The sequence below is a fragment of the Falco rusticolus genome, chromosome 12 (genome assembly GCF_015220075.1).
Source record: "Falco rusticolus isolate bFalRus1 chromosome 12, bFalRus1.pri, whole genome shotgun sequence".
Lineage (NCBI taxonomy): Eukaryota > Metazoa > Chordata > Aves > Falconiformes > Falconidae > Falco > Falco rusticolus.
The window spans coordinates 2,556,096-2,583,892 of record NC_051198.1 but is presented as its reverse complement, the minus strand read 5'-3'; the positions used below and the strand labels follow the sequence as shown (position 1 = coordinate 2,583,892).

The 27,797-nt window shown below is 43.2% G+C and overlaps 1 protein-coding gene across 3 annotated transcripts in view; it reads right to left on the bottom strand.

The window, feature by feature from the left end:
- The window catches only part of CCDC85A (coiled-coil domain containing 85A), an 81,407-nt gene that overhangs the window by 9,285 nt on the left and 44,325 nt on the right, over positions 1 to 27,797 (bottom strand). For 2 of the 3 annotated variants that reach the window (XM_037405763.1, XM_037405764.1), the window contains exon 3: positions 10,466 to 10,542. The exons of the other annotated variant lie outside the window; for it this stretch is intronic. In XM_037405763.1, the coding sequence (XP_037261660.1) occupies positions 10,466 to 10,542 (77 nt within the window). The remainder of the gene's footprint in view (positions 1 to 10,465; positions 10,543 to 27,797) is intronic. 3 annotated transcript variants of the gene reach the window in all.

Genomic DNA, 27,797 nt, shown 5'->3' with positions numbered 1-27,797 from the left:
GCTGAGAAGCACTGAAGGCATGTTTTACTCCAAAGCCCCCCTCCTTCTGTGCCACAGTTAACCACGATCCACGTGAGGCAGCTCAAGTGCTACTGTTGAGTGTCACCCAAACACTCTGGCCCTCGAGGGTATCTATCTGGAAAATCAGGACATAAGAATAAAATCTCTTATGTATGTACATTGCCTCAAAAAAGTGCTGCGAGTTTCAGAGAGATGATTTCAACCCCAGAGGAAGGTTTTGAGAATGTATAATTTTATCCCAACAATTCTGCAGGTTGTTCCTTCAACAAAACTCACATTTTAAAATGTCGCTGCAAGGTTTGCAACACCCGCTCAGCCTCAGCTGACCAGGGAAGGAGCCGGGAGCTCCAGGCTGCCAGCTCACTCCTCCTCTGCCTCCAGCTGCTCCGGTGCAAGGCCATGTCCTCCTGCTTGCCTGCGAGATGTCAATGTGTACCCAACAGTGACAATCTCAGGGGTTTTTTCCTCCCAGCGAACACCTGGAAGGGTTCTTCAGGACACTGCTAAACAAATGCAATCTACCTAAACTCTTAGAGCTCACCTCAAACATTGCAAGGATGTAAAGCATCTCCTGGAGCGACTGCAGTGCCGAGGTAACCTGAGCAAGCAGCCTGCTTCTGAGGAGTGCTAAAAATACCCCTGCTGCATTCATGGACAGCAGTGTGATAGCTGCAGCGACACAGACGGCCCAAGAAGACCCGAGGCGCCTTCAACCTGACCTGCTCTCTACTGTCTTTCTTCATGCCCAATTTTGTTTTTTTTAAGAAAGAAAGAGAAATATAAAGAAAACATTTCAAAGATTGAAAGATGACAAGTTCCTTTCTTAAAGAGTAAGAAACACTGTAGGAAAGATTAAGAAAAAAGGTGGCAGTAATTCCTGCTGGAATGTGTGGGAAATGCATTTCTGAAGGAAAAATAATGACAGTGGAAAGAGCCTCTGATCACAATCAGTGCCCTGAGGTGCACTAATTTGCCCCACTGGGCAAGCACATAGCATGTTGCAGTCTTTTGGGGGATGTCTATAATCTAAACAATAGGAAAGATGAAGGTGGGTAAGGGAGAGAAAGGGCACAGAGATGACACGAGGTGAACTTCACAGATCCAGTCTGCCTGAAAACGTTTAATTGAAAAGTACCACAGTCCAAAGCAAGTTTACGTGCTCTGCATGACTCCGTCAGGATGTGCCCAGGCCTTTGTAACCAACGCTGCATGGCTCACAGCGGTGGCAAAGGGGCACATCGCAGAAAGAACCCTTGCAACTACTGAACGTGTTAGACTGGATCCCCGCAATCATCTGCAGGACTGAGCCTCACATATTCCAAAAAAACCCCTGAAAAACAATTAACAAAAATGAGAATGCAGCACTAAGCTTATGGAAAAGGTACCGTGAATCTGAATGTGAAACTCCATTTGGCACACGAACTCATCTTCCAGTGCCACCCTGCTGCCGAGCAATGGATGCAGTGTAAAAGTGGGCACTGATGGGTCTCATAACTAGGCTGGCAACACCGGCACAGGCTTAGGGCAGCGCGCAGTGTGTCATCCTACGATTCTCCGCAGCAATGGCTATTATCAATTTGCTGTGCTGCATGGAGGGAGGTTGAGGACTTATTTTTCTTTGGGAAGGATTTATAGATCTGTTAGTGACTGGGCAAACTTTATGCTACACTTTGGGAAAGGAAATTAAAGAGGAAGGAAAAGGGGTGATAAAGCAGATTCGAGCAATTCTGGTTTAGAATGAATTCCCTCAGTCAGCTTTGGGGTTTTTTGTAAGTCAAAGTATTCTGCTTCTTTACTGGCTCCACAGCCAGCAAAGATTTTGAATGGTTAAAATATAAATATTGCTATTAAAAAGCTGGGAAAATTAGTGCAGATTGTACATGTAAAGCCTCCTGAATATGAGACAATCTGAAAGTCCTGCAAATTGTACTACCGTCAGAGTTCAGGCCTTCCTCCAGGCAGCTGTCCCCCACAGCTGCTTCTGTGCCATACCCAGCACATTTCTGTCCCCCTTCATGAGAATGAGAAGCTTGTTGTGAACACACTGCTTTAAGCTGACAGCTTTCTCAACGCATGTTGGTAGGAGATTGAAATTAGTATTTCCCCTGTGGACATCCTTCTCCCTCCTCCCTCTGTCCTTGTAAGAGACATAAGCTTTTTTTAAAAAATAAGGCAGGTTTTTTGCAGCCCTGAAGTCCCATACTCCACCTCAGGGACCTCTCATGTCAGGTGAGGACACTCCAGGGAGGCAGTACAGCCTCTGCCTCCTTTGGAGGAAGCTTATTCCAGCAGATGATGGGGATGGGACCAGCCTGAACACGGGTCTCCTGTTCGTCAGCAAGTCCTGTGAGCCTGAAGACACTTCAGCCGCTACTGACTGTGTTACAAGTTTCCAAGGCTGTGAAGCAAAACAAGAGGAAAAGGCACTTTGCCAAAGTGGCAGTGTCTAAACAAGGTGCCTTAGGGGACTAGGAAAGCGTGCTTTTCAGCCCCATCATCACAGCTGCTGCTTGCCAGGGGGGAGCATGGCAATCTTTCACCTTCCACCAAAGCCTGACCTGAGTTTTCTCGCACTGAGTCCCTTCTCTGCCACTGCCCAACCCAGATTACAACTGGATCCTGAGCAGGACCTTGAGAAGGGGAGGAGAAATCCTGCTCCCTTCCTCCTCTTCTCTAACTCCACACACAGCACTTGCGTTCAGCCACTCAAAGCAGGCATCCCATGTGTCCACATGTTTTGGACAGATCTTTTCCTTTATTATCCAGTAACAAAGCTGTGGAAGTGGAACGCAAATCAGACAGAAGTGATGAAGTTGTAGCTCCATAGCGCTGAAAATCTGTATTAACTATAAACATATTGAGGAATTTTGAGTAAACGGTGCTGCACGTCAACATCTGAGAAATAATTTACTCTTTTACTCATTCTCCCTTACCAACCTTCCCTCCTGCCCCTGCCCAGGCCTTGTGCCTAAGCTACAGCACAGTTTGCATGTTGGCTCCTCTGAGTCTAACACGTACTCTGTGTGGATTATACCTCTGTAGATAGTGCATTGTCGGAAACAGGTAAAACCCACCTAATAACCCATGCACATTTTGCCACAAAGATAAGAGAGTGCAACCACTAAATATGCAGAGCCATTTTCTGTTGGAAGTGAATCTACAAAATATCTAATGCTAACACACGACTAGTGAATAGAAAGCACAGGCAATCTGTCTGAACCCCCTAATATCACATGACAAAAGAATAAGATGAATGGAAATTTAGCATCTCCCTCACACTGCAAAATGTTAAGGATGCTTGGGCCATTCTCCCACAGCACCAGAGACAAACCCTGCACCTGTACCCTGGTCACGGCCAGAGCAAAGACCCCTGTGTAGAACAGGGTATTCTTTGATGAAGAGAACTGATCATGAGCCTTTCTACTTGAGCCAGTAGAAAACATCATTTTTTCAATCTATACTGTTGATAAGGACAGTCATAAATGAAAACCACTCTAGCGCAAAGCACACTGCATAGCTCAAGTCAGTGGCAGTTTATCTGCCAGCCACTCCAGAGGAAGCATGCCCCGTGCTGCCTGGCTTGTAACCTCCCACAGCACGCAGCGGGAGCTCAGCAGGAAAAACCGTAGACCATCTATGGCCTAAGGATTCTTGCAGTCACCTCAGCAAAAGTTCTGAGAGAACATGGTTTGCCTGTCCACTGCGCACCACTCTTCACTTACCGTCGGAGACCTACCTCAGCAAATGCTTAAGACCTCATTCTCCAGTAGCCTTTTATCCCAGAGGCCATTAGTATACTGGGAAGTATATCCTTCCTGCTGGGCAACTGCCACACCAGTTCAATCGCTACCTGATTTTCAAAGCTTTTTTCTGATTTTCCCCAGCCCTCAATTTCCTTGTTAGCTCAAAGAAAACACAGGCTGTGATTGTCAGCTTTTTTCAAACAGGCAGGAGAAAGAAAAAAACAGAAAGCAATAAACTACGGTATGTTGCTTTGCTGGATTAATAATGCACTAAACAAAACAGCAACAATTTTTTTAGAGAACATTCCTGTCAATTAAAATACACAATTTTAAAATGCTGCAGTTACTCACTGTAATTCCTGTTCTCAAAGACCTCAGCAGAAACCTCTACTTCCACATATTGCTGCCAAAATCCACATATCCTCATAGCATATGTGAAGCACACTCAGATTTCTGAGTGGTCAAAACCATTGCTGGCTACACACCTTCAGAAAAAAACATTTTCAGCAGGCCCTTCATAAACCTCTTTTTCTAATGAATGTCTAAGAGAAAAAGGTCCTGGGCTGTAGCACCTCCAAATCATGGGGGCTACGTACATAAAGACCACCAGTATTTAAAATGTGAAAAACTCAGTGGACTCTACTAGAAAATACTGAGTACAAAGTAACTCCAGACTTTTGGAAATTACTCTGGAATAAATAAATAAATAAACAGATAGATAGATAGACAAATAAATAAACAAATAAATAGAGAGATAGATAGATAAATAAATAAATAAATAAATTCTGCCCTTCTCTCTGAACTGTAACTTTTTGTACACCAGTTTTTTGTTGAATTTACATCTTTTTAACATCAAGCCCATAAGCCCTTGCCTTTCAGGCTGCCCATCCAACCAAGGTGGAAGTGCTATGCTTCGGTCACCCTGAGACAAAGACTCTGGTCAGAACCTCAGCTGTCATAAACTGAAGTCGCTCCATTAATGACCTATAAATTTAAACTAGGATGAGAGCACATGGAAGAACCAGGCGAGTGGATGCTGTTGATTTACCTTCAGCAAATATTTGATAACATGATTTGGTAACATGGGTTTGTTCAACGGGGTTTAATCACATTTTTGTTGAAGGATTCCCTGTTCTTCTACACACTAGGGAAGGGAGGAGACAAACAGTATTGAACTGTGAGTCACACAGATTTGACAAAAAAAAGTATTAATCAAACAGTTCCCTTCTTCTAATTAGATTTATAACTAAAACCACGTCATGGAGAGGGAAAATAAAAAACACAGATCTCAGCAAAAAGGTTTCTGAAAGATTTGGAAATGGGTTGAAATAAAACATGATTATCTAAGGGGAGGGGAAAGAAAGAGGGAAATGGAAAAGCGTTGAAAGTGCTTAAAAATAACTAGTGTGTGCCTAAGGGTCATGCCTGCCATTTCACACTTCAACACACCAGGACTGCAAGAGGCTAGCAAGGATGCAAAAACCCCAAAAAAGTGCCTGAAGCAACAGTGGAAGTGAAAGATACAACAAAAAGAGATGGGAAAGGCCCAAAAGACTTGTAAAGGAAAGAATGAGGAAACAGGGGCAGAAAAGCCCATGTGAGAGGGGGCAGAAGGGCTCCAGATCAGCCCTGCACCACACCTGCCTCTGGCTTAGGTGCTGCACGCTGTGGAAGCCAGGAGCTCAGCTCCCATCATCCAGCCTCCAGCCCCACAGACTCGTGCGGTTTGTTTGCTCAGAAAGCAGCATCCTGGCAATACTTCCTTTCCCCTTCATTAAAAGGTAAAGCTAAACCACAAGGATAAAGAATTAGAAGGGGGAAACGTCTGACAATTTGTGTCAGCCTCTTGCTCCCTCCTCCCATAAAACAAATAAGAACTGAAGCAATTTAAATTGGGTGGCTTGCCAAATACATCTTTTGCAAACGCATTCACTGTCATTATATGACAGATGTCCGCATTTCTATAGCATTTCAGCTGAGCTTATCAGCCCTGAAATACTACCCCTATGAAAATTCAGGGATATCTTCAGTTAATTGACATGAGGATGTCAGATCCTGATCTCACTTCCCTGAGCAAAAGGCGTGGATAGAAGTTATGCACCACATCAAGCCTGGGAGGACAATCCAGTTCTCAGCTGTCCGAAGTTACTCACTGACATAAAAGACCTCCACAACCCAGGAAGCTGTAACTGGGGTCTGAGTCTATCTTTTGGTCCCTACATGTTTTCTTAATTATTGCTGAGTATCTTCAGTACAACATGCACAGAAACGATGTACTGGTGTATTGGGTTTGCGTGACAAGGTTTTAGTCGTGGGGGGCTACAGGGGTGGCTTCTGTCAGAAGGTGCCAGAAGCTTCCCCCATGTCCGATGGAGCCAGTGCTGGCCTGCTCCCAGCCCGACCTGCCGCTGGCCGAGGCCCAGCCTGTCAGCGATGGTGGCAGCCCTCTGGGATAGCATAGTTCAGGGGGGATGGGGGGAGACCTGCACAAGTGCAGCGGGAGACAGGAGTGAGACGATGTGAGAGCAGCAGCCCTGCAGCCCCCCAGGCCAGTGCAGAAGGAGGCAGGAGGGGCTCCAGGTGCTGGCGCAGAGATACTCCAGCAGCCCCCGGCGGGGCGGGCTGTGCCCCCAGCCCACGGAGCTCACAGGGGGGCAGCTCCCCCCGCAGCGCGGGCAGGGCCCCCCCCGGGGCAGGGGGTGCCCGCAGCGGGCTGTGACCCGCGGGCAGCGGCGCCGGGGCAGCTCCGGGCAGGGCCCGTGGCCCCGCGGGGAGGAGCCCGGGCGGGGGCAGGGCTGCTGGCAGGGCTGGGGACCCCCGGCGACCCATGCTGCAGCAGTTCGTGAAGAACTGCAGCCCGTGGGAGGGACCAGCGGTGGAGCAGGTAGTGGAGGTCTGTCTCCCGTGGGAGCGACCCCATGCTGGAGCAGGGGCAGAGTTCGAGGAGCACTCCCACTGAGGCGGGAGCAGCAGAGATGTGTGCTGAGCTGACCACAGCCCCCATTCCAGGTCCCCTGCGCCTCTGGAGGGGAGGAGGGAGAGAAAATCTGGAGTGAAGTTGAGCCTAGGAAGAAGGGAGGGGTGGGAGGAAGGTGTTTTTAAGATTTTGCTTTTTTATGTCATTACCCTACCCTTATTTGATTCTTAATAAATTAATTTCCCCACATTGAGTCTGTTTTGCCTGTGACTGTAATTGATGAGTGATCTCTCCCTGTCTTTATCTCAACCCAGGAGCCTATTGTTATATTTTTTCTCCCCTGTCCAGCTGAGAAGGGGAGCAACGGAGTGGCTCTGGTGGGTACCTGGCACCCAGCCAGGGTCAACCCACCACGTCTGGCTGGAGCACTGGTCATACTATTATGTTATTTTGGGTTTTTTTTTACGTTAGTGGCAAAACTCAATCTGCAGTGATGGTGAGTTTCACATACACTTTGAGGTGGCAGGAGGCATTGCCAAAGCCCACATGCTGTAGAGAATTTTCCTGCCCCAGAGCCAGGGGGGAACTACTCTGGCCTGAAATCCATCCAGCAAAACTGCAATGTTCTTACTCAAATCCTTTGGCCTCTATGCACTGCTGTCACACACCCTTATCTACACACGCGTTTGAGAAGAACTAGTACAAGCTGCACGCCCCTTGTCTCGGGCACAGCCGGCGCAAGTTTGGCATTCTCCACAGAAGACTCAGCTGCGTACCATAAATCTTGGAAAGTATCTGCTTTCTTGCACAAAAATCCTATTTGCGGCCAGAAATTGAAAGGGTCTACATCATATCTTGTTGCATGTTAATTGAGAGAAGGAAAACAACAACAACAAAGAACAGCTAATTACAGCTCTCACCAACACAGCAAACCTATAACCCACCTATGGCTTCTCATAACTCTTAAACCCACTCTACTATGCTATAAGCTGCCACCAGAACAACTGCAGCACAGGAAGAGACATTAACAGGCTTAAGTGAATATGCGCATTTTTATACCTTTTCTATTACCTGATCAAACTAAAATATTGACTCAGTGGTAGTACTGCATTTCCCCTGACAAAGCCGCCCTTTGGTACAGAAGAGTGGACTAAAACTCAGATTCCATTTGAACACTGATGGCAGCACTTAAAACCATTTTCTCTGGAAATGTTCTTGCCACTAAATATTAATAAAACCTTTGCATTAGAGGTCTGTGGGGTTCTGAAAAGAAAACTAATATGTATGGAGAGAGACAAGCAAAGCAGAAGAGATTGGAAAAGAACCACACCTAAGTGATAGATGAAAGGAGCGATTTATCTGAAGAGGGTGTCAACAAATGTGCCAGTGCATTTTCATGAGTGACACATAAGCAGGAAAGGGTAAAAAGAAAGCATGTTGAAAGCAAAGAGGAAAAAGAAGAAAAGTATGGCAGGAGGAGAGGAAAAAATCCTCAGAAAGCAAGGCAAGGGCTCTTCAGTAAAGACCTAGCAGGGGCGTCACACTCACGAGTGCAAGTCATGACCTCTCTCAAACTAAACGCAGTCCTGCAACTCCCAAACCCTCCCAGTGCTCCAGTACACCATCAAAGATGCGATATGCAAAAAGGAAAGGGCACTCTCTTACTGAAGCACTGGTGAGATTTTAAGGCACAACACTGTAACTGGGTAAGAGCCATGCCAAAAACCTTCATCAGTTGTGGAGCTCCTAATATATTTTCAGCTGATCTGTCAAAAGCACTTGGTTTGGCTTAACGCCCAACAAACTCCCACTCCTCCCATTCAATGGAATCGAAGCAGTGCCAGGAACTTGTGCATTTTCATCCTGCATCCTTGTCTTTGCCATGGGGCCTAATCACCGCTGACAGTGTGTTCAGGGTGTTACAGGAACAACAAACACTCAAAATGAACTTGTGCAAATGCAATGCCAAGGTAACTGAATGCAAAGTCACAATAAGCTTGGTGTCCACATTCCCTTCCTCTCCCCAGAGCAATGACTTTCATCAGGAGGAAAGGTGAGTAAGATATGGCAGGAAACATGAACCTTCCTCACTCATTATTTCTTACAATAAAGTATCCAGAGACATTACGAGGTTTTTCAGTACTCTACTACGGATCCTTGTGCCAACAAAACCAAACACAAGACAAACTGACCTGTGTACTTAAAACAAAATGCAGTTTGCAGGCTTGCTCACCTAGTTCTTCCCCTTCAAAACCCCACAATCAGCATATTTTGTTTCAACTATGTTTGCAACATCTGTGGGCTTAGGTGCTATTTTCACAAGTACTATTTTCTGGGTTTGGCAACCCATCGAAGGTATTTTCAATAAACTTACTGCCCACAATGTGGGTGTTCCAGTCTTTGCCCAGAGCTGGTAATACATTTAATGTGTCTCCACCTGAATGCTTCAAACCCCAGACAAATAAAAACATATGGTCACTTCTAAAGATTCTGCCCACAAAGAATGTCCTGCACAATATATCCCCCAGTGTTGATCCAGACCCAAGACAAAGACAAACCACAACAGTATTTTTCAAGCAGTTTTGTAACATTTGCCCTGAATGCCATTCCTGACAATAAAATAATATTCTTTATCACTGAAGATCAACCTCTTCTCTTTCCTGTTGAAGACTGTATCCATGTTAAAGGACAGACATTTAACCATTCTTGCTGTCTTTTTTCAGATCAAAAAATTAGGGTACAGAAGTCACATAAATTGCTCAAAGATACCTTGCAAGTCAAGAGCTAAACAAGAGCTATATAGGCCCTTCCAATTGTCGTATTATAGGTGTTAAAAAACCCACCACACTTTACTTAAAATCTGCCTTAAGGAAATTGTTAACCTGGGGCTGAGATCTTCTAGCTAACCTCAGGTCATACAAATGAATAAATCTGAGCCAGTGGATTTTACTTCTTACTACATTTCACTATTATCTTGGATTTTATATTCAAATAACAGTGCTAAGTGCAATGAAAAGCACTTTTCTTCTTCAGGCCAATGTCTTCATTTAAACTAGTGTCTGATTTAAACAAAATGCAACTTCTTTTTTCTTCCAGTGGGCAAATTCATTTGGAGACTTGATGAATTTTTTAAGGATTACTTAACAACACATAATAGAAACATGCACTGGTATGTATGTGTATATATAAAAAATTACAAGGGTCTTTGATTCATTCTTAATGAACTTCAAAACTTTCCATTCTTAAAAATATACTGGGAAAACCTTTAACTTCATATTTGCTTATACAATTTAATTTTTTTCTTGCATTTGCATATCCAATATATTCCTCAAATATTAAAAATAACATAATTCATGTATTATTACTTTAAAAATCCACATTTTCATAGCAAAATATTTTGGTTAACTCTAAGAAGTACTTGATATTTTAATAATAAGCTCTTGGAATAAAAACAGAACGTAAAGGGTCAGTTCACTGTGATTTTCAAGCCTTTAATTAATTAATTAATTATAAGTAGCAGCTTATAGTGATTTTTTCTTTAGAAAAGTGCCAACACCTGCAAATGAGAAATATTAATGAAAGTGTTGTCATAGCCTTAAATACCCCACTCAATCACTAGCAAGATGAACAAACAGGTGTGAGTGCCTTTGCTTATCCAAATGATCGGCCTGAGTGTTCAAATGCAGCAACATCAAATGACAATACTGATTTTATCTCAAGCATGAAGACTCGAACATTGCTGTCTAGCTGCCGGCTACTGTTCCCACCAACAGAAGTCACCCACCTGGGGCAGCATGCGATTTTCCTCCTCCAGCTGTCTTACTCTTGCCTCCAGCTGCCTAACATAGGACAAGGTTGATTCTAAAAATCAAAAAGAAAAAAACTCATATTATCCACAGAGATCTGCTTGTGTTTACTAGTGTCAGAGCCTGTGCCACATTCTGACTTGTACTCACAGCAGATTGCCTCTCTCAAATGTCCATTAAACATTCAGCTCTGCTCCTCTCAAGGGCAGCGCAAGTAATTCCTTGTTGACTGTGATTCTAAACTGCTGAGCTTTAAGATGGTCCCTTCTCAGACACAAGGTGTCTTACAGAAAGGCAACACAGACTTGAGTTCTTCCAAGCCATCGCCCAAGCTCTGTGAGTGTGTACTGTATTTTGGAAATACTCCACAAGATCAATACGTTACCCCACCAAGTCAGCACTGGAAAGTCCAGAAAGAGAAATCACAGTCAAAGTGGCCCCTCCGCAGCCCCGCAGAGATCTGGTGGCACACACACAGCCTCCCCCTACCAGCCCTGATCTTGCCTGCAGGGAATGCAGCAGCTTACTGGCAGGGAGGCTCAAGCCTCAGCTTCTGCTAGGAACATGCTGTCATGACCAGAGCCTCTGCTAGAAACCAGATGTGTGTCCCCAGGGCCCTGAGAGGGTTTGGAGCCTGGCTGATCCAGCACGACAGCCTGGGGCACAGTGCTGCTCACTGGGCATGCTCCTCACCCCACACGCGCCATGGCAGTACTGTACCGGGACATGCTCTCACAGCGCTGCTTTGCTATGCGGGCTTGGTGGAAAAGCAAATTCCTGCCCACCCAATTCACAAGTAACCTCACTGACCTTCACAGGATAATTTGGTTGATTATGGAGAATATGAGTCACTCCCAGTCTGCTCTGTTCCCAAGAACTTTCTGTAAGAACAGCAGATCCATGATCCATCCCTAAAAGCATCCAAGAGCTTTATCATCACACATTTCTTGGGCCGCAGAGAATTTCTGATGTTAAAGTCCTGTATCTAAGAGAAATACTTGCCTGAAAAAGTAGCACTCGACTGTAAGAGAAAAGATACCTTCTCAGCGCTTCTCAGAAACACTGCTGTGCCTCTTGTGCCTCTTGGATGCAGACGGAGTCCACCATGTACTCTCTCATGACTCAATGATCCACTCAACTTTCTCCAAGATGTCAATACTACCACATAACCAGTAAAATTATCTCTCTCATGGTTAATAGTACAGAATCCACAGGTATTGGGGCAGTACTGTCAGTTGGTATAACCCTGCAAAACTGCATTGACAACTGAGCTGTTCACGGGTTTAAACTGACAGGTGAATTTATGCACCAGTTTCCTTCGATACCTAATCTCCAGGCCTGCCTGCCCATAAAATAAAGGTGATGGAAAATTAGGTGTCACTTACAGCTTTTATAAGACTGCAATAGGCTAAAATATGCATGCAAAGCAATGTGTGGGAATTTACACAACACAAATACGACACAGTAATTTGTCAAAAATTATTAATACACAGCAAGGCACTGGATTAAAAATAGCATTGTACAACAAAAGGGAAAGAGGTAATCTAAGGTTCTGTGCGCTCTGCTGCATAAGGATTTTCATAGCTAGTGATGGGTGCATCTCTGGAGAGTCGCTAAGTCTGGCTCAGATGAGCACTTCGAAGATGAACAGCTTATTCAATTAACTGTATACGACAGGGTCCCTCCCATCAAATCAGCTTCCTTCACAGCAGCAGCACTTTTGGGAGGAGCCACAGAAGCTCCCTCACCATTATGACAGGCAATAGCTCCCAGCACATCTCATCTCTTCTCTCTGTGGTTTTCTATATAAGATGGTTTCTGTGGACTCGCCTTCTCGGAGGCACTGAAGTAGGTGCGTTCTTTGGCACTAGCCACCTCTAAATTCACTGGTTACAAGATCACTGCCATGTTAGCTTGGGCTCAGACTTCATGCTCGGGTCCACCTTCCCAGCTGTGTCCACCAGCCCACTTCATGCAAGCTCCCTTCTGGATTCTCTTCAACTGTGGGTCTTTTGTAATTTTCTAGTTTACCATTTATTAGCTTGTACCTTATATGTTGTATACCTCTTGGCAGAGTTTGCCTCTCGGTTTTATTTCTTCACTTATACGTTGGGAGTCCAGAGCTGAGATGTCCACTGCTTCAACTAACACAACTCTGCTGTCAGTTCATAGCTTCCCAATGCCAGTTCACATCAGCTGAGGAATTGGTCTGAAATCTCTGTGCCTGTTAACCCTTCTAAAGTGTGAAACAGTTATTTAAATCTTTTTTTGTAATCTGATTAAAATGGAAAATTAGGTCATCTACCAAAGGCTTGATCTAGCAAATCCTTATTTATATGAGTCTTCTTGACACATAGACTAGATGCATATATATTTCAGTATCTGTTAATATATTTATGCTGCGATGCTATGAGCTTAGAGGAAAAAATGAGCAGAAAAGCCAGTCAAGGACATAAAAGATGGAGGAACTGAAAATACACAAAATGAAACACTATCATCGATCCTTTTTTTTTTAAAAAAAAAAAGACCAAAACAGAAAGTTGTATCTTAAGAGTATTTATGAGAAGGTCTATATGATCCATCTATCCTTAATCAGCCTGGAGATCAGCAAAGAGCTCTAAATAAAGAGAGAATCTTAAAATGCCATCCAGAAAACAGTTACCTGATACCACTCCCATTGTCATTCCAGGCAAATTTGCACAAGACAATTAAGCAATTTAAAACTGAAGCAGAATGAACTGATGATAGTAATGCTTCAGCATGAGCATCTGAGCCGAAAACAAATGTCTCCCAAAGGGAAAGCAGTACAGAAACTTAGCATCACTTCAGTAACATTCCTGTTGTCTCAGAATAAAGCATTTAGTAAGATGCTACAATGTGTCAGGCAAGCACTGCTCTGAAACATAACCTGCACAAACAAGACCACCCCTAGCTCATGTCATTAGTCATAAAACCTTTTTGTTTTATCCTTCCCCAAACAGATTTATCTCACATTGCTCATTTTCACAGAGCTGCAAGCACACAGAAAAGCCCTCCCTTATTTGCAGAATCTTAAATTGGAATTGTAGGCTGCTTATAGATAAACTTCCAAACACAAATATGCTGAGCTTCCTCTGCTGAGAACGCAACCAGGGAAAAACAGGATCTTTATTAATACCATAAAAGCTCACCTACTGTTAACTCAACAAACTATTAACTATGTTGAGATTAAACACATACTCAAACAGACAAACAATTAATTTGGGCCCACATCTAAACAAGATCTGACCTCAGAGACATGACACGGCAGTAGCCAAACTACCAGTTCCATCACTTGTGTGCTTCTTGGCTACACGATTTCTGCTGCTTACTATCTTCCATCACTAGGCACTTCTATGGGAGCCAGAACTTTGAACAATTTCCGTCCTCAGGAATGGATTCCTACTAAGTGAGCTTCCCTACTCGGGCTTCTCATGCTCTTAGCGTCATTCAAATGCAATCACTGTGTGGTGCTTCATTCCAGGGCTGAAACTAAAATTTCTTTCAAAACTAGAGAGACAGTAATATCTTGCTTTTAGGGAAGTTCAGTGACAATCCACCCTTTCTCCACATCCATCACTCTAACATGTTATCAGAGAACATCAATATTTACAGAGCAGATCTTTTTTTCTTTTGATATCCACACTCTTGAAGCTAGTAGGTGTTTTGGGGTTATGTCAAACTTTATCAGACACTTACGTTGCTGCCAAAGGCATTATTCGTGCCTTGCCTTTATCCATTTTTTGTGTGACTGATCTCAGTTTACCAAGTAATTCATAATGTTCTTTAAGTTAGATTATCCTCTGCTATTTTAGAATGGTTGAGGATGTCATGTTAAATTCTGATACTTTCCTTTTTTATTTCTGGGTTTGTTTTTTGCAGACACTGGAGGGTTACAATTCACAGGCAACTGTGGGATTGCACTGTAGAACTCCCTAAAGACTGAGGTCCTCTACCCATCTATTCGCTTCCTGCAAAGTAAACAGATCAGAATCCTACAGAAAGCAAAAACTCAAGGGTTCAACCTACACTTCTACTTGCTCACATGAATTTGAGTAAACAAGCAAAATAAAGCAGGTGGAAGGGATTTTATTTAATGCCCAGAGGAGTACTTGAGGTAAAAAAGAGTAGAAGATGCAACACCTCTAGTACTGATACAAGCTCAGAAAGTAATGCATAAGAAGTGCTCAGTGATTAAAATTCCCCATTTTTCTGCATCTTTGAAGAACACCGATTCCAAATTATAATAGTTGTCTGCAAAAACTGAGCATGGGAATTCCACAGACCTCCTTCTGACTAACTTTAAAGGACAAACCCACCAACGCAAAAGATGGTACTTGCTTCATGGAAGTTAGGAAAAAGTATAGAATCTCTTAACTTTGGAGAAAAATGGTGGATGAGCAAAGCAGGCATCACAGAGGAAGTAGAGCAAAATCCTCCAAGCTGAAAACACTTACAAGTCTGGAGGTATTAGGAGAAAAGAGTAATACTGTTTGCCTTTATCCCTAGCCTTTAACTTATGGCCAGCATGAAGAGAAAATGCTACGCTGGACAGAAGGCTGCTCTGAAGCAGCAGCAGCTCGTGCTTACATCCTTATGGCCAGAAAACAGAAAAACCACAATTTCATGATAATGCAAACATCTCGGTGCTGTTAACATCAACGTTTTCTGCTTCCGCTAGCTCAGCTCTACTTGGTATTCATGTTCCTAAAGGAGGTTGCCAGAATCTGGAAAGCTGTCACATCCCAATATGCATATTTTAAACACGGTATAAATGAGGGACAGTGCCAACAATTTACCTCAGCAAAGAATTTAGCATGTTATGTGCAGTGATACTTTGATGTATGGCAATGAAGGTTCAGTTAAGGTATATTCAACTTCAACGGAGAAAGTAATTTGTTATGCTGCTCTTCCTGCACTCTGTTGGCAGGAATATAATAATTGCATATCAAATCGGATTTTGGTCTTTCAAATCCACACCCAGCATCCCACAATGAAAACTAAATAATCTTTCAATAAATGGCAAATGAAAAACAAGGCTGTGCAAGGGCTACTTTAAACCCTCCTGTAATTAACTGACAGCTCCATACGTCTACGAAACAGTTTCTGTGTTAACTGGGGAACAGATTCAATGACACATGAAGTATCTCCCTGTCCTATAATTCCTAGTCATCTGATTTAATTACCTCAATATTAATATTCATGACTCAAACATGTTATTACTGCAATCCATCCCCTTTCAGCTAACTAATTTGAATTTAAGAAAAAAAAAAAAATCACACTGCTGGAATTACACTAACACAAATCTACACCACCTGCATCTCTAAATTGGTGAAGCTGCTCAGTGTTTACACGGGCAGCATCCAGCCTCCTGGCAGCAGGATTAGACGACCTCCAAAGGTCATTTCTAGCCCTGTCTTCTGTGATACTCTGTCATGGTTGCACATCTTACATAATGCTCCTATTGAGTAAGGGATGGAGAACTTCTTATTGAAGTGCAGCCAAATTCCCCTGTAACACAGAGACATTAGGATTAGTGCTATCATGTAGACAGAAAGACATCTGCCTAAGGCAAAATTTTATTAAACTCACCAGAACATTTAGGAGCTATTTACCACTAAGGCACATATTGCTGGAAAGTTTTGGGACAGCAAACACCGCAGCATTAGCATTGAGATAGCGTTAGCATGTCTCAGTATTGCTGTTGTCTGAAATTCTCCCACCCCAAGCTGAGATTCCTTGTGATTATGGATCCAGCACTTCCTGACTTTTCCCTGTGATTAAAAATATAATTAACTAAGCTTAGCTAGTTTACCGAGTATTTCAAAACTGAATCCTAGTGAAGGGAAAAGCTTACATATGCCAATTCAACATCCAGAATGCAATGTTATCCCTGCCACTTAATCCTATTTCTCAGGCAGTGTGTGCCATGCTTCCCCTTTCCAGCACACATTACACACAGACATGTGCAAATTACTTTATCTCTGTAATCACTTATTTCTACACAGATTTCATATAAAAATAATGTTTTCTCAGTTGCAGCAGCTTCTAATCACAAATTATCTCTTTATTACAAGAAAAAAAACCTCCTCATTATCTTGAGGCAGCCCTAACCATGCCTTTAATGATTCATCGATGCTGTCTGCCTCAGACTGCCAATGTGTTTGCATTTGTCAGGACCGAAGTGCCACTGTGGCTTATGCAGTTGTAGTGAGCAGGTCTGGGCCGAGCAGGCTGCCATGCACGCGCTTCCCCATGGTGAGGCACAGGCACTGCTCCGCTGGGGGTTTCACTCTTCCTGAGGTCACCCAAATGCTGCCTGCGACACAACCTACTAGAAGTATAGGGTTGGCTTCCACTTAGGAATTTTACTGATTTAAGATGGCATTTGTTGGAGGTTTTGTTGCATGTTTAGCTTTAGGGTGCAACAAAATTTCCAGTTGAATTAATCTACAAAAAAAAAAAAGCTTTAAAAAGTTTACAAAACTCTCATAAAGGAACAGGATTCAACTACAGGAGTATCTAAAAATTATATCTGATGTCACATGAGATAAGCTTTTGTTTCCTACTTCTCTGAGACTATCTGTAACGCTCTTGCTAACAGCTGGATAACACTGTCACGCTAACGGCCTGCTGTAACACTAACCTTGGTTTGTTTGAGTATTTTGATGCTAGAGGTGACAACAGCAAGGCTTTTCTTCCTGGCCTGCTTGATATCCTATTAGCTCCACTTCAGCCTGTGCTAAACGCATTTGCCACATTACCGATGAAAACTGAGAAAAATCAAACCCATTACACGATTGCAAAAACCTTTTCCACTGGCTGTTAGCTTGTTCTGGTATTGATTTTGTGTGGTTTATGATCAGCAAAATCCTTATTGGCTCTACTTACTTTACTGCCTGGGTTTGTCCCTATGCCATCACACTCTCATTTGCTCCTTAGGAGTGTCCCCCAGCTGCAGGCACATGCCCCCAGCCTGGAAGTGCAGCAGAAGGAGAGGAGGGATGGTTCAGGAGGCTCCTGTGTGAATTCAAATGAAAGACTGGAAAAGGCAAGCCTGAGAATAGCTTTGCTTTGGGAAGGAAGGTAGATGAGAGCACTGGCTCAGGGAGATAAATACGGGAGGGTTTCACTATTGGCACATGGAAAGAAATCCACAAAAAGACTTTTCAAACTCACACCACTGCCTCCTGATCATGTTGATTTGCATCTGTTAAGTGGTCCCCTTGCTGAAAAGGTCCCAGGTCCCCTGCAAACACATGGCTGGTGTGAAACCAAGCACACCTGCATGTCCCCCTGCATCCACCAGGCAACCTCCAGCTTCTCCCAGTTCTGCTGTGCCCACGTTAAATGACCAGTTGTAGTATAACAATATGAAAACAAAAAAACAACAAAAACCGATAAATGAAAATATAAAGCTTCCCAGAAACTAATATTAGTGCAAAAAGCAGAGGACCAGAGGGCCAAACTGATTGAGGTGCCAAATACATGCTCTAAAGGTCCCTCATCAGCCCTGCAGCTCCCCACAGATGCTCATAGCCACTTTTCTTGTCATGTAGAATTAGGCCCAAATCATCAGATGTTGAATAAATACACTGTAGAAAAGTTAGTTTGGTTGAGCAGCAAGCTCTAATTTCTAATTATATTGGTTTCTGCTTGGAAGACTGCAATGTAGGCCAAAACTGGAAACTGCATCTCCAGGAATTCTGAATCAGATCAAACCTATGAATCATTTTTACGGTTATCTGCTGCTTTGTTAGGTGGCAGTTATCCCACCTGTAAACTCCCTTTTCATGGGTTACTACTTGTGTGACTCAAAACCAAATTCAAATGATGTTCCTAAAAAAGCTTTCGCATTACAGAAGCCATTGAAGAACAGAACACACACTTTTTCTTGCTGAAACTACAAAATAGATACCAAAACTCATAACAAAGATCAATAGCCACATGGACACGTGGAGGAATGACCAACCCACACTCTTCCTCATTGGTAAGGCATCTCTTTGTGCGAGTGAAACCAACAGTTCATGTTCTGGGTTTATATGAGGTAAGTCTGGATGGAGAGGCAAAGGCTGGGAAGGATCCTGTATCTGCATACACCATTGAATAAAGTGGACACCACAGGCGCAAGCATACAGCAGCAGCCTGCATCCTACTGTCTATAGGCCGCAGACCACAGCACACGGCAAGTTGTGTCAGAGAGTCCTTTCTTGACCCCTTACACCTCTCCCTGCTCAGAGAGGCCTCCAGTAAGGTAGTGTCACCTGGGAGAACCTGGACAACCACCTGATCACAGCTTCAAGAGAGATTTGGGCAGCAGGCAGTGCCATGAAAGCAAGACAGGCAGTAAGGCCACTCTCTCAGGCTCTGTTTCTAGCTCCTTGGCTCATTTCCGATCCTGCTGCCGCTCCATTTCCTACAATAGAAGCATCCTACAGTGAACTACAGTGTGCAGACAGCAGCCTGAAGCCTTGCATAAGCCCTGCTGGAAAGCCAGCATGGCAACAGCATCTCCCATGTACAGAACAATGGTGGCACACCCAGCCTTCAGGGCAAAAGTATCACGTACTAATAACCCAAGAAGATGGTAGGATTTAATTCAGCTATTATATGTGAGACTGCTGTTTCAGGGGTACAGGAAAAGCTGCTGAGAGGGTCAGGAGTCTTTTATGTTCACTCTTAAACTCAGATTGCCTTTCTAGCTGTGTTAAAAGCTCTGCCAATATACAATTTCATATTGGAATACTGACTTATACTTCATAACGAGCACGAGATCTAATTTTAAATTTCAGACCTGTCCATCAGTCTCCTTGGTGCTACGCACGCCTGCCTCGGCATGAGTGTGCCAGGTAGTACTCGACTGGAAGGCATCACAGAGCTTGTGGCTACATGCAGCACCTGCTGCCGGGAGGACCAGACCTCATCACTGAGTGGAAGCAGCAAAGGGAGACACCCACACCTCTCACCTCTAGAAACAAAGACATCAAAACATCCAGTGTTTCCACATGGTTGCAGGCATCCTCCAGCCCAAGGCAGGCTGCCTGCATGGCCAAGATACCCACCCGAGCAGCCGGTCCCTACAGCAATGAGCACGTGGCAGCAGTGCTGCAACTCCTCCCAGAGGCAGAGCATCAGCAGGAGGCACCAACTACAGCAGGTCACCACCACAACACCGGGACACTCCACCTACCCAAAAAGAACTGGGAGAATATCCTCCCCACAGTCCTGAGTGTCTTATTACAGGATGGATATTTACTGGGAAACACAGTGGGGGAAACTACAAGAACAGCAGGCTTCCAAGGGAAAGAGAAGCTAGATTTATATAGTTATCCATCCCTATGGATGAGCGATGGAGGAGTGCTCCCATGATCAGGCAAGAGTGGAAGCAGGGGAACTGCCAGAGGACAAGGCTAATGTGGGCGAACACAGTGAAGACTTAAAATTATCAGGACAAAAGGGGGGTTTGGATTAATTTCTCTACACAGAGTGATTAAGCTGTAGGACAGGCTATTAAATGTAGTTAAACATGTTGCAAGATTAAATATGTCCTCAAGACTGCAACTACCCTCTTGCTTCCCAGAGCCCATAAAAGAGCCATCCTATAATAACACCTTGCTGTCCTTACTAACCGGCTCACAGCTGAAGCAGGAAAGATGACCATTTTGTAAAATTACTCCACTGGCAATCTCAGCACAGAACCTAATTTTGAGAAAAAATTAACTGTGCATTTCATGCTGGCAGCTACATGATAGCAGAGGAGAAGGCTGTCTGTATAGCCTCCATCTCTTCTGGAAGACTTCTTTGGGCTGATTGTGGAGGAAAGTAAGAAAAAAAATGTTTTCAAATGACTTGACTTTTAAGCCAAAAATCTCTCAGTGCAAGTATGTCACTATCCATAGGTGCTCACATCTCCAATACCTTGTCTGCCCGGCCATGTAACACAAGAGGCTGGGCTTCTTCATCCTCAGCTAGAGCAACCACCTCTCCAGACAAATTCCCTGGGAGGGAAAAGCCCCAAAAGGGGTATCAGAGATCAGGAACCAAAGTGTCCAGCTCTGGCTGGAATCAGCACCTTAATAAACTACTTCAGTATTCTGGAAAACTCTGCAGGTGTCTCCTGCATTTCTAGATACCTCAAACAAGCCTGACCTTAGGGGCATAAAGTAGGCCTGTGCCAGAACAGAGCAGACACCCACATAATGCAGGATCCTGCCCCAGCTTCACCTCCTTATTTCCTTAATTTCTGGAGATCTGATCCAGTATCTCTGGGGTCCTGATATGATGCTGAGATTATGCAGTTATTCCAGTGAGACTCAGCAGCTGTTGTTTCTTCAGAGCCACAGCCAGGGCAGTGACTGCCAGGCAGAGGGGACTTGGGTGCTGCATGATGAACCCTGCCACATTGCGTTTTTAGGCATCCAAGCTCTATCAGGAACAAGGTTTAGGCGCTTATTGCACATTTCCCCATTCATGTGCCAGACATACGGCTCTTTCTACGCTGAGCCTACATTTTCCCCTGCTTCGTTGCCTTTCCTGCCTTTTTTGAGATCCCTATGGCTGTACCCTACACTGTTGCTACAGCTGGGCCTTAGAGCTAATCAAAGACTGGATTTTATTTTGTGAAAGTATACAAACCCACATAATCAAGCGATTCATAACAATAACACTTGTGAGAGGTGTAAAACATGGGAACCTATGTTTTGTCAGGGCTTCAGACGAAACCAAATGTACCATATAAACACAGTTTTCTGGTTTCTCAGTCCCTTTTCACAGTTACTTCACTGTAATCAGCATATGCTGACATTATATGAATATGATGCTGATTAAGACACTAATAATTTGAAAGTAATCTCAAACACAGGTAACAAAACACAGTACATATCATTACTGCTAGGATGCACTATTCACATTTATGTGCTTTAAAGCTATCAACTTAACGACTGTATAATGATATACCTCCCAGACCCAACAAATGGTAGCAGAGTCCCTTGTGCTCTCTTTCCCTTTCTGCTGGTTGTGTATCTGCAATGTCTTTGTAGCAAAACCAGACAAGATTTCCTAAGTCAGCATGTTCAATAACCAGCTACCCATCTCCTGGTCAGTATAAAAGATTTCTCCATCGATCCTCTATAGGTCCCGGGACAGGAGATGTGGCAGCTCCCTCTGGATGCTACTGCCTGCCCTACTGGCAGCCCCTCCACTGACATGGTTTTCACCAGAATTAGTGAAGCTAATCCTTGGGCTTTAATATGATGTGATCATCTTCCTAATTGAAGAGGTTAATGAGGTGCTTTCACTTTACTACATTTCCAAAACATTTAGGAGAAAAATTCAGGTATCTCTCCAAGCAGCCCTAAAGGATGGTAAGTCTTCCACAGAACCAGCTGGTACACCTTGTTGCCAACACAGCCACCAACCACCCAGCAAAGCCATTCCCGAATCCGCACATCTCGCTCTGAGCTGCCTCTAAAACACGTGAAACTATGCCACTGCTGCTGGCTGCCCCCGTGCTGCCTTCTTTTACGTTTCAAGTACCATTTAATTCAACAGGAATTAAATCAGTCAAATTCAGAAAGTACTCCCCTAGAATCTGAAAACAGTGAATCTGAAAACAGTTGCAATAGTTGGCAAGTTTTAAATCATCTGCATTCATCTGCTGGGATATCGTACTTTGTTCAGTTGCACAAGGGGCTTCTACATCCAGGCAAAGCTTAAATGACTCACGGAGCAGTCAAACTTGAGAGCTCTCACAGCTGCTTATCTACATCATCAGAACAAAACAAGTATCTTAAACAAGGTCTCCTCTGTTTATTTCCTGGTTACCTCACCAATAGGAAAGCAATTTACGTATTTCCTCTCCCTAAACACACAAATAATTGAGAAAGGTTTTTGGTTACAAAGGCTGTTGGAAACTGTCACGTCCTTCATGCTGAGATTTAGTCAGAGCGCTTCATTAGTAATCCTTCAGCCCCCGGCCCAAGGAGAGGGGCTGCACGACCTCCAGAGGCCCCATCCTGCCCCACTCAGCACCAGGTCCCTCTTAGGCTACACGGCGCACGTAGAATAATGAGACAGAACTCAAAAATCAAGGTTGCACGTTTGTGTGCACATGTGCATGTGAGGTGAGAGTCTTTTCATCCACTGCCTGCCTTGAAGTTATTAGGATTTCATTCTGGCCCCGTTCTGAAGGTTTCTTTGATAGGATTACAAGGACTAAAAATCTGCACCTTCAGCAGGCAGAAAGACGGAAGAGAGATCTTTTGCTCCTTAGCTGAGCATTTCCTGAGCAGGTGGCACAGCAGTCACAGTTATCATGTCTATCTGATTAATACTAATACTGAAACTAAAATATAATAATGTTGTGCAATACAATAAATTCTAGAAAAATAAAAAATACCGACATTTTACTCTTCCAGCAGCTGCCAATTAGGACTGTATCTCCTGAGATTTTAGAGAATGAAGACAAAAAGACATAATTATTCCCAGAGTTCTGGGCAATAAAAGACAGACGTGACTGTAACCACAAACTGAAGGAAAACTACAAGTAAAACAGTCGGGGGGGAATTGCAAATCAGATTATATTACATACATATGACCATCACAAGTCATGTTAAAAAGACAACAAAACCAGACTACCTACTATTTTATTACACAGGGATGAGCTCAGGTACTATAGTGCTGTGGGCAAGGAAAGTAGAATAAGTGTATAAATGAGCTGTCAGGGCAACTGCTGTAGCAAAATGCAGACAGCATTCTGAAATTTCTGAAAAAAATTGAGAAATATAGGCAGCCTCAGAGGTTTAAGGCTAGAAAAATGCCATTAAAACAATGCAGTCTGGCTTCCTGCCCTGTGGAGACAAAGGAATTTTGATAATAATTCCAGGAATGCCTGGTTTCCTTTTTTGCTGCTGGAAGTGGATACGGTCAAAAGAAGTCTGTGGGCTTCTTCCTCTACATAAAATTTTGGCAAAAACAACTGGACCAAGATTAAGTTTATGAACAACATTCTTCATGTGACTTAAGACATAAACAAAAGATCTGTACTAATAAATCATTGCAGGAGTGTTATGTTTTCCACTTCTGTGGTTTTTGTGAAGCCCTACAAGCAGTTGCAATCCATCTGCATTACTTCCCGCCATTCATCAGGACAACCCTGCTTTCATGTTCACCTACAGAAACAGCAGGAGAAAATCTCTATCACTTACCCTCTCTCTTCGTTTGCATCACGTTGTGCACAAGAGGGAAACCCATCCACCCCAGCTGGCAAACCTCCTGCCAGAGGATGTCCCACGATGCTTCCTCCATCCCCCTGCTTCTGCAGGGGTGCCAGAATACGTACCATAGAACCAAGATTTGTCATGCTACAATTAAGTGTTAACAAAGACCCTAAATACAGTGAGAAATCTTACACAGAAGATGACCCCCTGCAACCCACTGGTATTTCTTAGATGGTAACAGCTGTCTGGCCCCCACCAGAGTTTACCAGAGAACTGTCTTTAGCTAGATCATTGCTCACAAACTCAACAGAAACTTCCAGTCTGAACGAAGACTAACAGAAAGATCTCAAAGAATGAGATTGGAGAGTAAAAGGAATCTGCTTTCCTCCCGTTCTGCTAATAGCAGCAATTACAACATACTGACTCCAGAAACAGTTGACACACAAAACAACTTCTTCCTGGAAACATGCCAGCAGCTCATGAAAATTATAAGCTTGCTTCCCTGTAGCATAAACACATCTCAGTGAGGCTCCACAACAAGAGCAGCAGCAGAATTATCAGGCAGATCAGCCACTAAAGCTACCTGCCTCTCTGCTGACAGCCGCCAGCAACGCTGGGCCGCCTGCACTTTCCAAGGAGAGCGGCATTTTCTCAGACAGCTGAGATAACCTTTTCTGGAGCACTTTGGCTCCAACGCTGGCGGGAACTGAACTCTTCCAGCAGAGTGACAAGTTCCATCATTCTCATCAGACAAACAGAATTTGGTAGACCAAAGCACTTGGGCAGCAAATGGAGCTAGAATAGTAGTAATGGAAAGCACCTGCTTTGTTTGCTGGTTTGGGGGTTGTTATTTTCAGAGTTCTGTTGGTCCCACTGTTACAAACAGGCAGAAGTAAAAAAGGCATTTAACACATACTTCATAGGCTGGAAAGTGGCAGCAAGTTGACATTTTTCCCATCTCAGTCTCCTGTTCCCACACCTCCTTGTTACAAGTAGGTCTGTGGATAAATAAGTCATTCCACTTGACTGACTCACAATATTCCTAGGTTTCATTTTCACTCTTTGTTAAGGGAATACTAGCACGGGCAACCAACATAGCTGGCTGAGTTTTGCTGAGAGTATTTGTTATACCATGGCCAGAGGCCTGGCTCCACAGACAGCACACAGGGAAAATTTACACCGTATAGGACAGCAAAAGAAGTGCTACGGTCACAGAACACACATGGTAGCTAGAAGGGGTGACTTAGACTATTAAAAGGCCACAGGCTTTTTCTGCTTTAAATGAAATACTTCCTTAGTAAATAATACAAGGTTGCTATGAAGGGTTAACCTCACTGAACAAAGCACCAAACTGGCATTTGATATTGGAGATGGGCAGAAGGATTTGGTTTCTGTATTCCTCACAAAGGGAATTGTTCCCTGTTCTTACAACAGGCAGAGAACACTTTTGATATCACTGTTTCCTTTTGGTTTTCTATAAACTAACTCAAATTGCTCTAAGAGGCAAACTCTGGATTTCCCAGTAATACCTACGCTCCCAGGAACCCTGACTCCAAGGGCTGCTTCCCCTGATCAGAGGAAAAGGGAAAGCCCAAGATTCAACAACAGTGTTACACCAGGCTTACACAGGTGTACAACCTTGGTAACCCTGGTGGAGTTTGTAAGTAAAAAGGAATTAGAGCATCTTGGCAGTATTTTATGAAACATTTATCATCAGCAGCTAAACATCAAAAGTGTTATCTAAAATCACCTAAACATGACTGAATGCTGTTGCAGTTGAGGGCACCACTTTCAGCTGATCAGAGAAGAGGCACAACACAGAGCAACACTATCTCCATGAAGATTGATCAGCCCCTGAGCTTTGGCTGGTTTTGACCTCACAAAAAACTTCAGCCATGGACACGAAATACAGTGATGATCTTGTGATCAGGACACCGCTCCAGCGCAATAAATGATCAAAGACTGCCGTTCTAACTCAGATTGGTCGCTGAAGAGACACAAGCTTTCCTTACAAGTACCACCAATAATGAAAAGAGCCTTTGGTCAACTTCCAGGTTTGCTTGCTGATTACCAGCCTTACTGAGGACATTTTGTGTTTTGATGAAAATGCTTATGCTTGTGTTAAGCACAAACATGCAAGTCATTGCTCTGCATTAGAAGAGTACAAGTTTAAAGGGACAGACTCTTCTCTTAGTTAGAAAAAGATCATGGGATAGACTCACACTTGGATCTGAAGGTTTCAGAAGGGAAAAGAGAAAGAGAGGGAGGCAGAGCTGGAGGAAGGAAACCTGACCTCAATTTGAACTAACAAGTGAGACAAATTTCTTATTGTGGAAGTCAGAGGAATGCAGACCTGCCTGGAAAAGTAAAATCAGAGGAAATAAGTAATACTCAGTAAACTCATTTTCAGAAAATCACCCTATCTTTACTGCCTTATTCTTAACATGAACACAATGTTTCTTATGTTATGTTCAGGAATACCCTGTAAAATTGAAGTGGGTTTTTTTGTGGGTTTTTTTTTTTTTTTCTAGATAGTTTTATTCCAGTCATTCATTACCTCCAAAGAAAGACTACAAACCCTTCAGCATCAAAGCATCTGCCACTGACCATATCAAATGTTGGCAATGGCCATTTTTTTTTTTTAAGAAATCCTCACCACGCAATGTCAATTCCTACTTTTCTCTACTAGCTCCTGTCAAAGCCCAAATAATATCCACTGCTGGTGCCACCTACCCAGTTTCCTTCCTCAGCTGGCAACTAAGTACTTTTCAGAACCATAAAATAAAACAAATTGAAATAAGTTGAAAATGTCTTTTGTTAAATACTTTTAGGACTACACATTTGTTAAGTACCATACTTACTTGCAACAATAGCTGAAGTAGTACCAAAAGTGATATTTTACTCTCCTTTAGGAAAAATATTTGTCTTAGCACCTAAGATATTTAACAACTGTAGTCAACAGTGTCAAAACCAGAAGTTGGCAACTCTGCTATCATAACTGTATTCTCAAGATGACACACAGAAAACTAAACCAAACCAAACCAAAAATATAGCTCTGCAATTGCACAATGCGTTTATAATAAGCATTAACCAGATCTAATCTCTGGCATTTTGATCAATACAGAAATTTCATCTGCAAACCATTTTTCCCTACTTCTATATAAATGTTCATACATATAAGTAAAACGCAGAACTGACTGTTCTAACTGAAAACAAACTGTTTATCTCCAAAGCACATCAGCTAAATGTTCTTCCTCAACTCTATCGCAGGACAGTAACCACAAGCAAACATGCCATGAGGCTACCTGGTGCGACTGTGCTTAGACCTGACATCTGGACATGCAGAAATTTCCATTTCTGTGAATTTTGTAAGGGTTCAGCCGACACTTAACCTACTCACATAGTCTTTTATCTTCCTGTTGTAAAAACATTCAATTAAATCTGCTGCTTCAGATAAATGTCTTTACAGGAAAAAGATTTGTCCTTTGCATTCAGGTTAAGAAAGTATCATGGAAAGCACAAGTTTTCACAAATTATGTAGTAAGTGCTGATATTCTAGGGAAATGTCTTTGCAAGTTATTATTTATTGCTTGGGGATCATATTGGAGGAAATTTCACATGTCACAGAAGAGCTTTCCCACACTGTAAAAAAAGAATTTCCCATACTGTGTATCATGACTTTTCTTAAGATTAAATTCCTTTTCTTGTTGAAATAATGAATCAAACGCATAGAGCCTGCAGCTCATTTGATGCATTGAGTAGATCACATGTCAAGCGCCTAAGTCACTTTGATCCTAAAAAAAAGGGGGGGGAAAGCACTTGAATCAGCAGTGTCATACACTAGATTAAATTTGCCACTAATCCAATCAGATACACCATTTACTTTGTCCTACATGTTAAGCACCCCACCCCCCAATCTATTAAAGACCATGTATTTCATTAAATAGTGCCGGTTCATAATTCCCAGTTAATGTCTCAGCACAAATTAAAAGGGAGTTTAAATTCTACTTCCCCTTGCTGATGCGTATCTTTGTGATCAGCTGCTTTGCCACCCCTGGCAGGGTGCATTGCCACT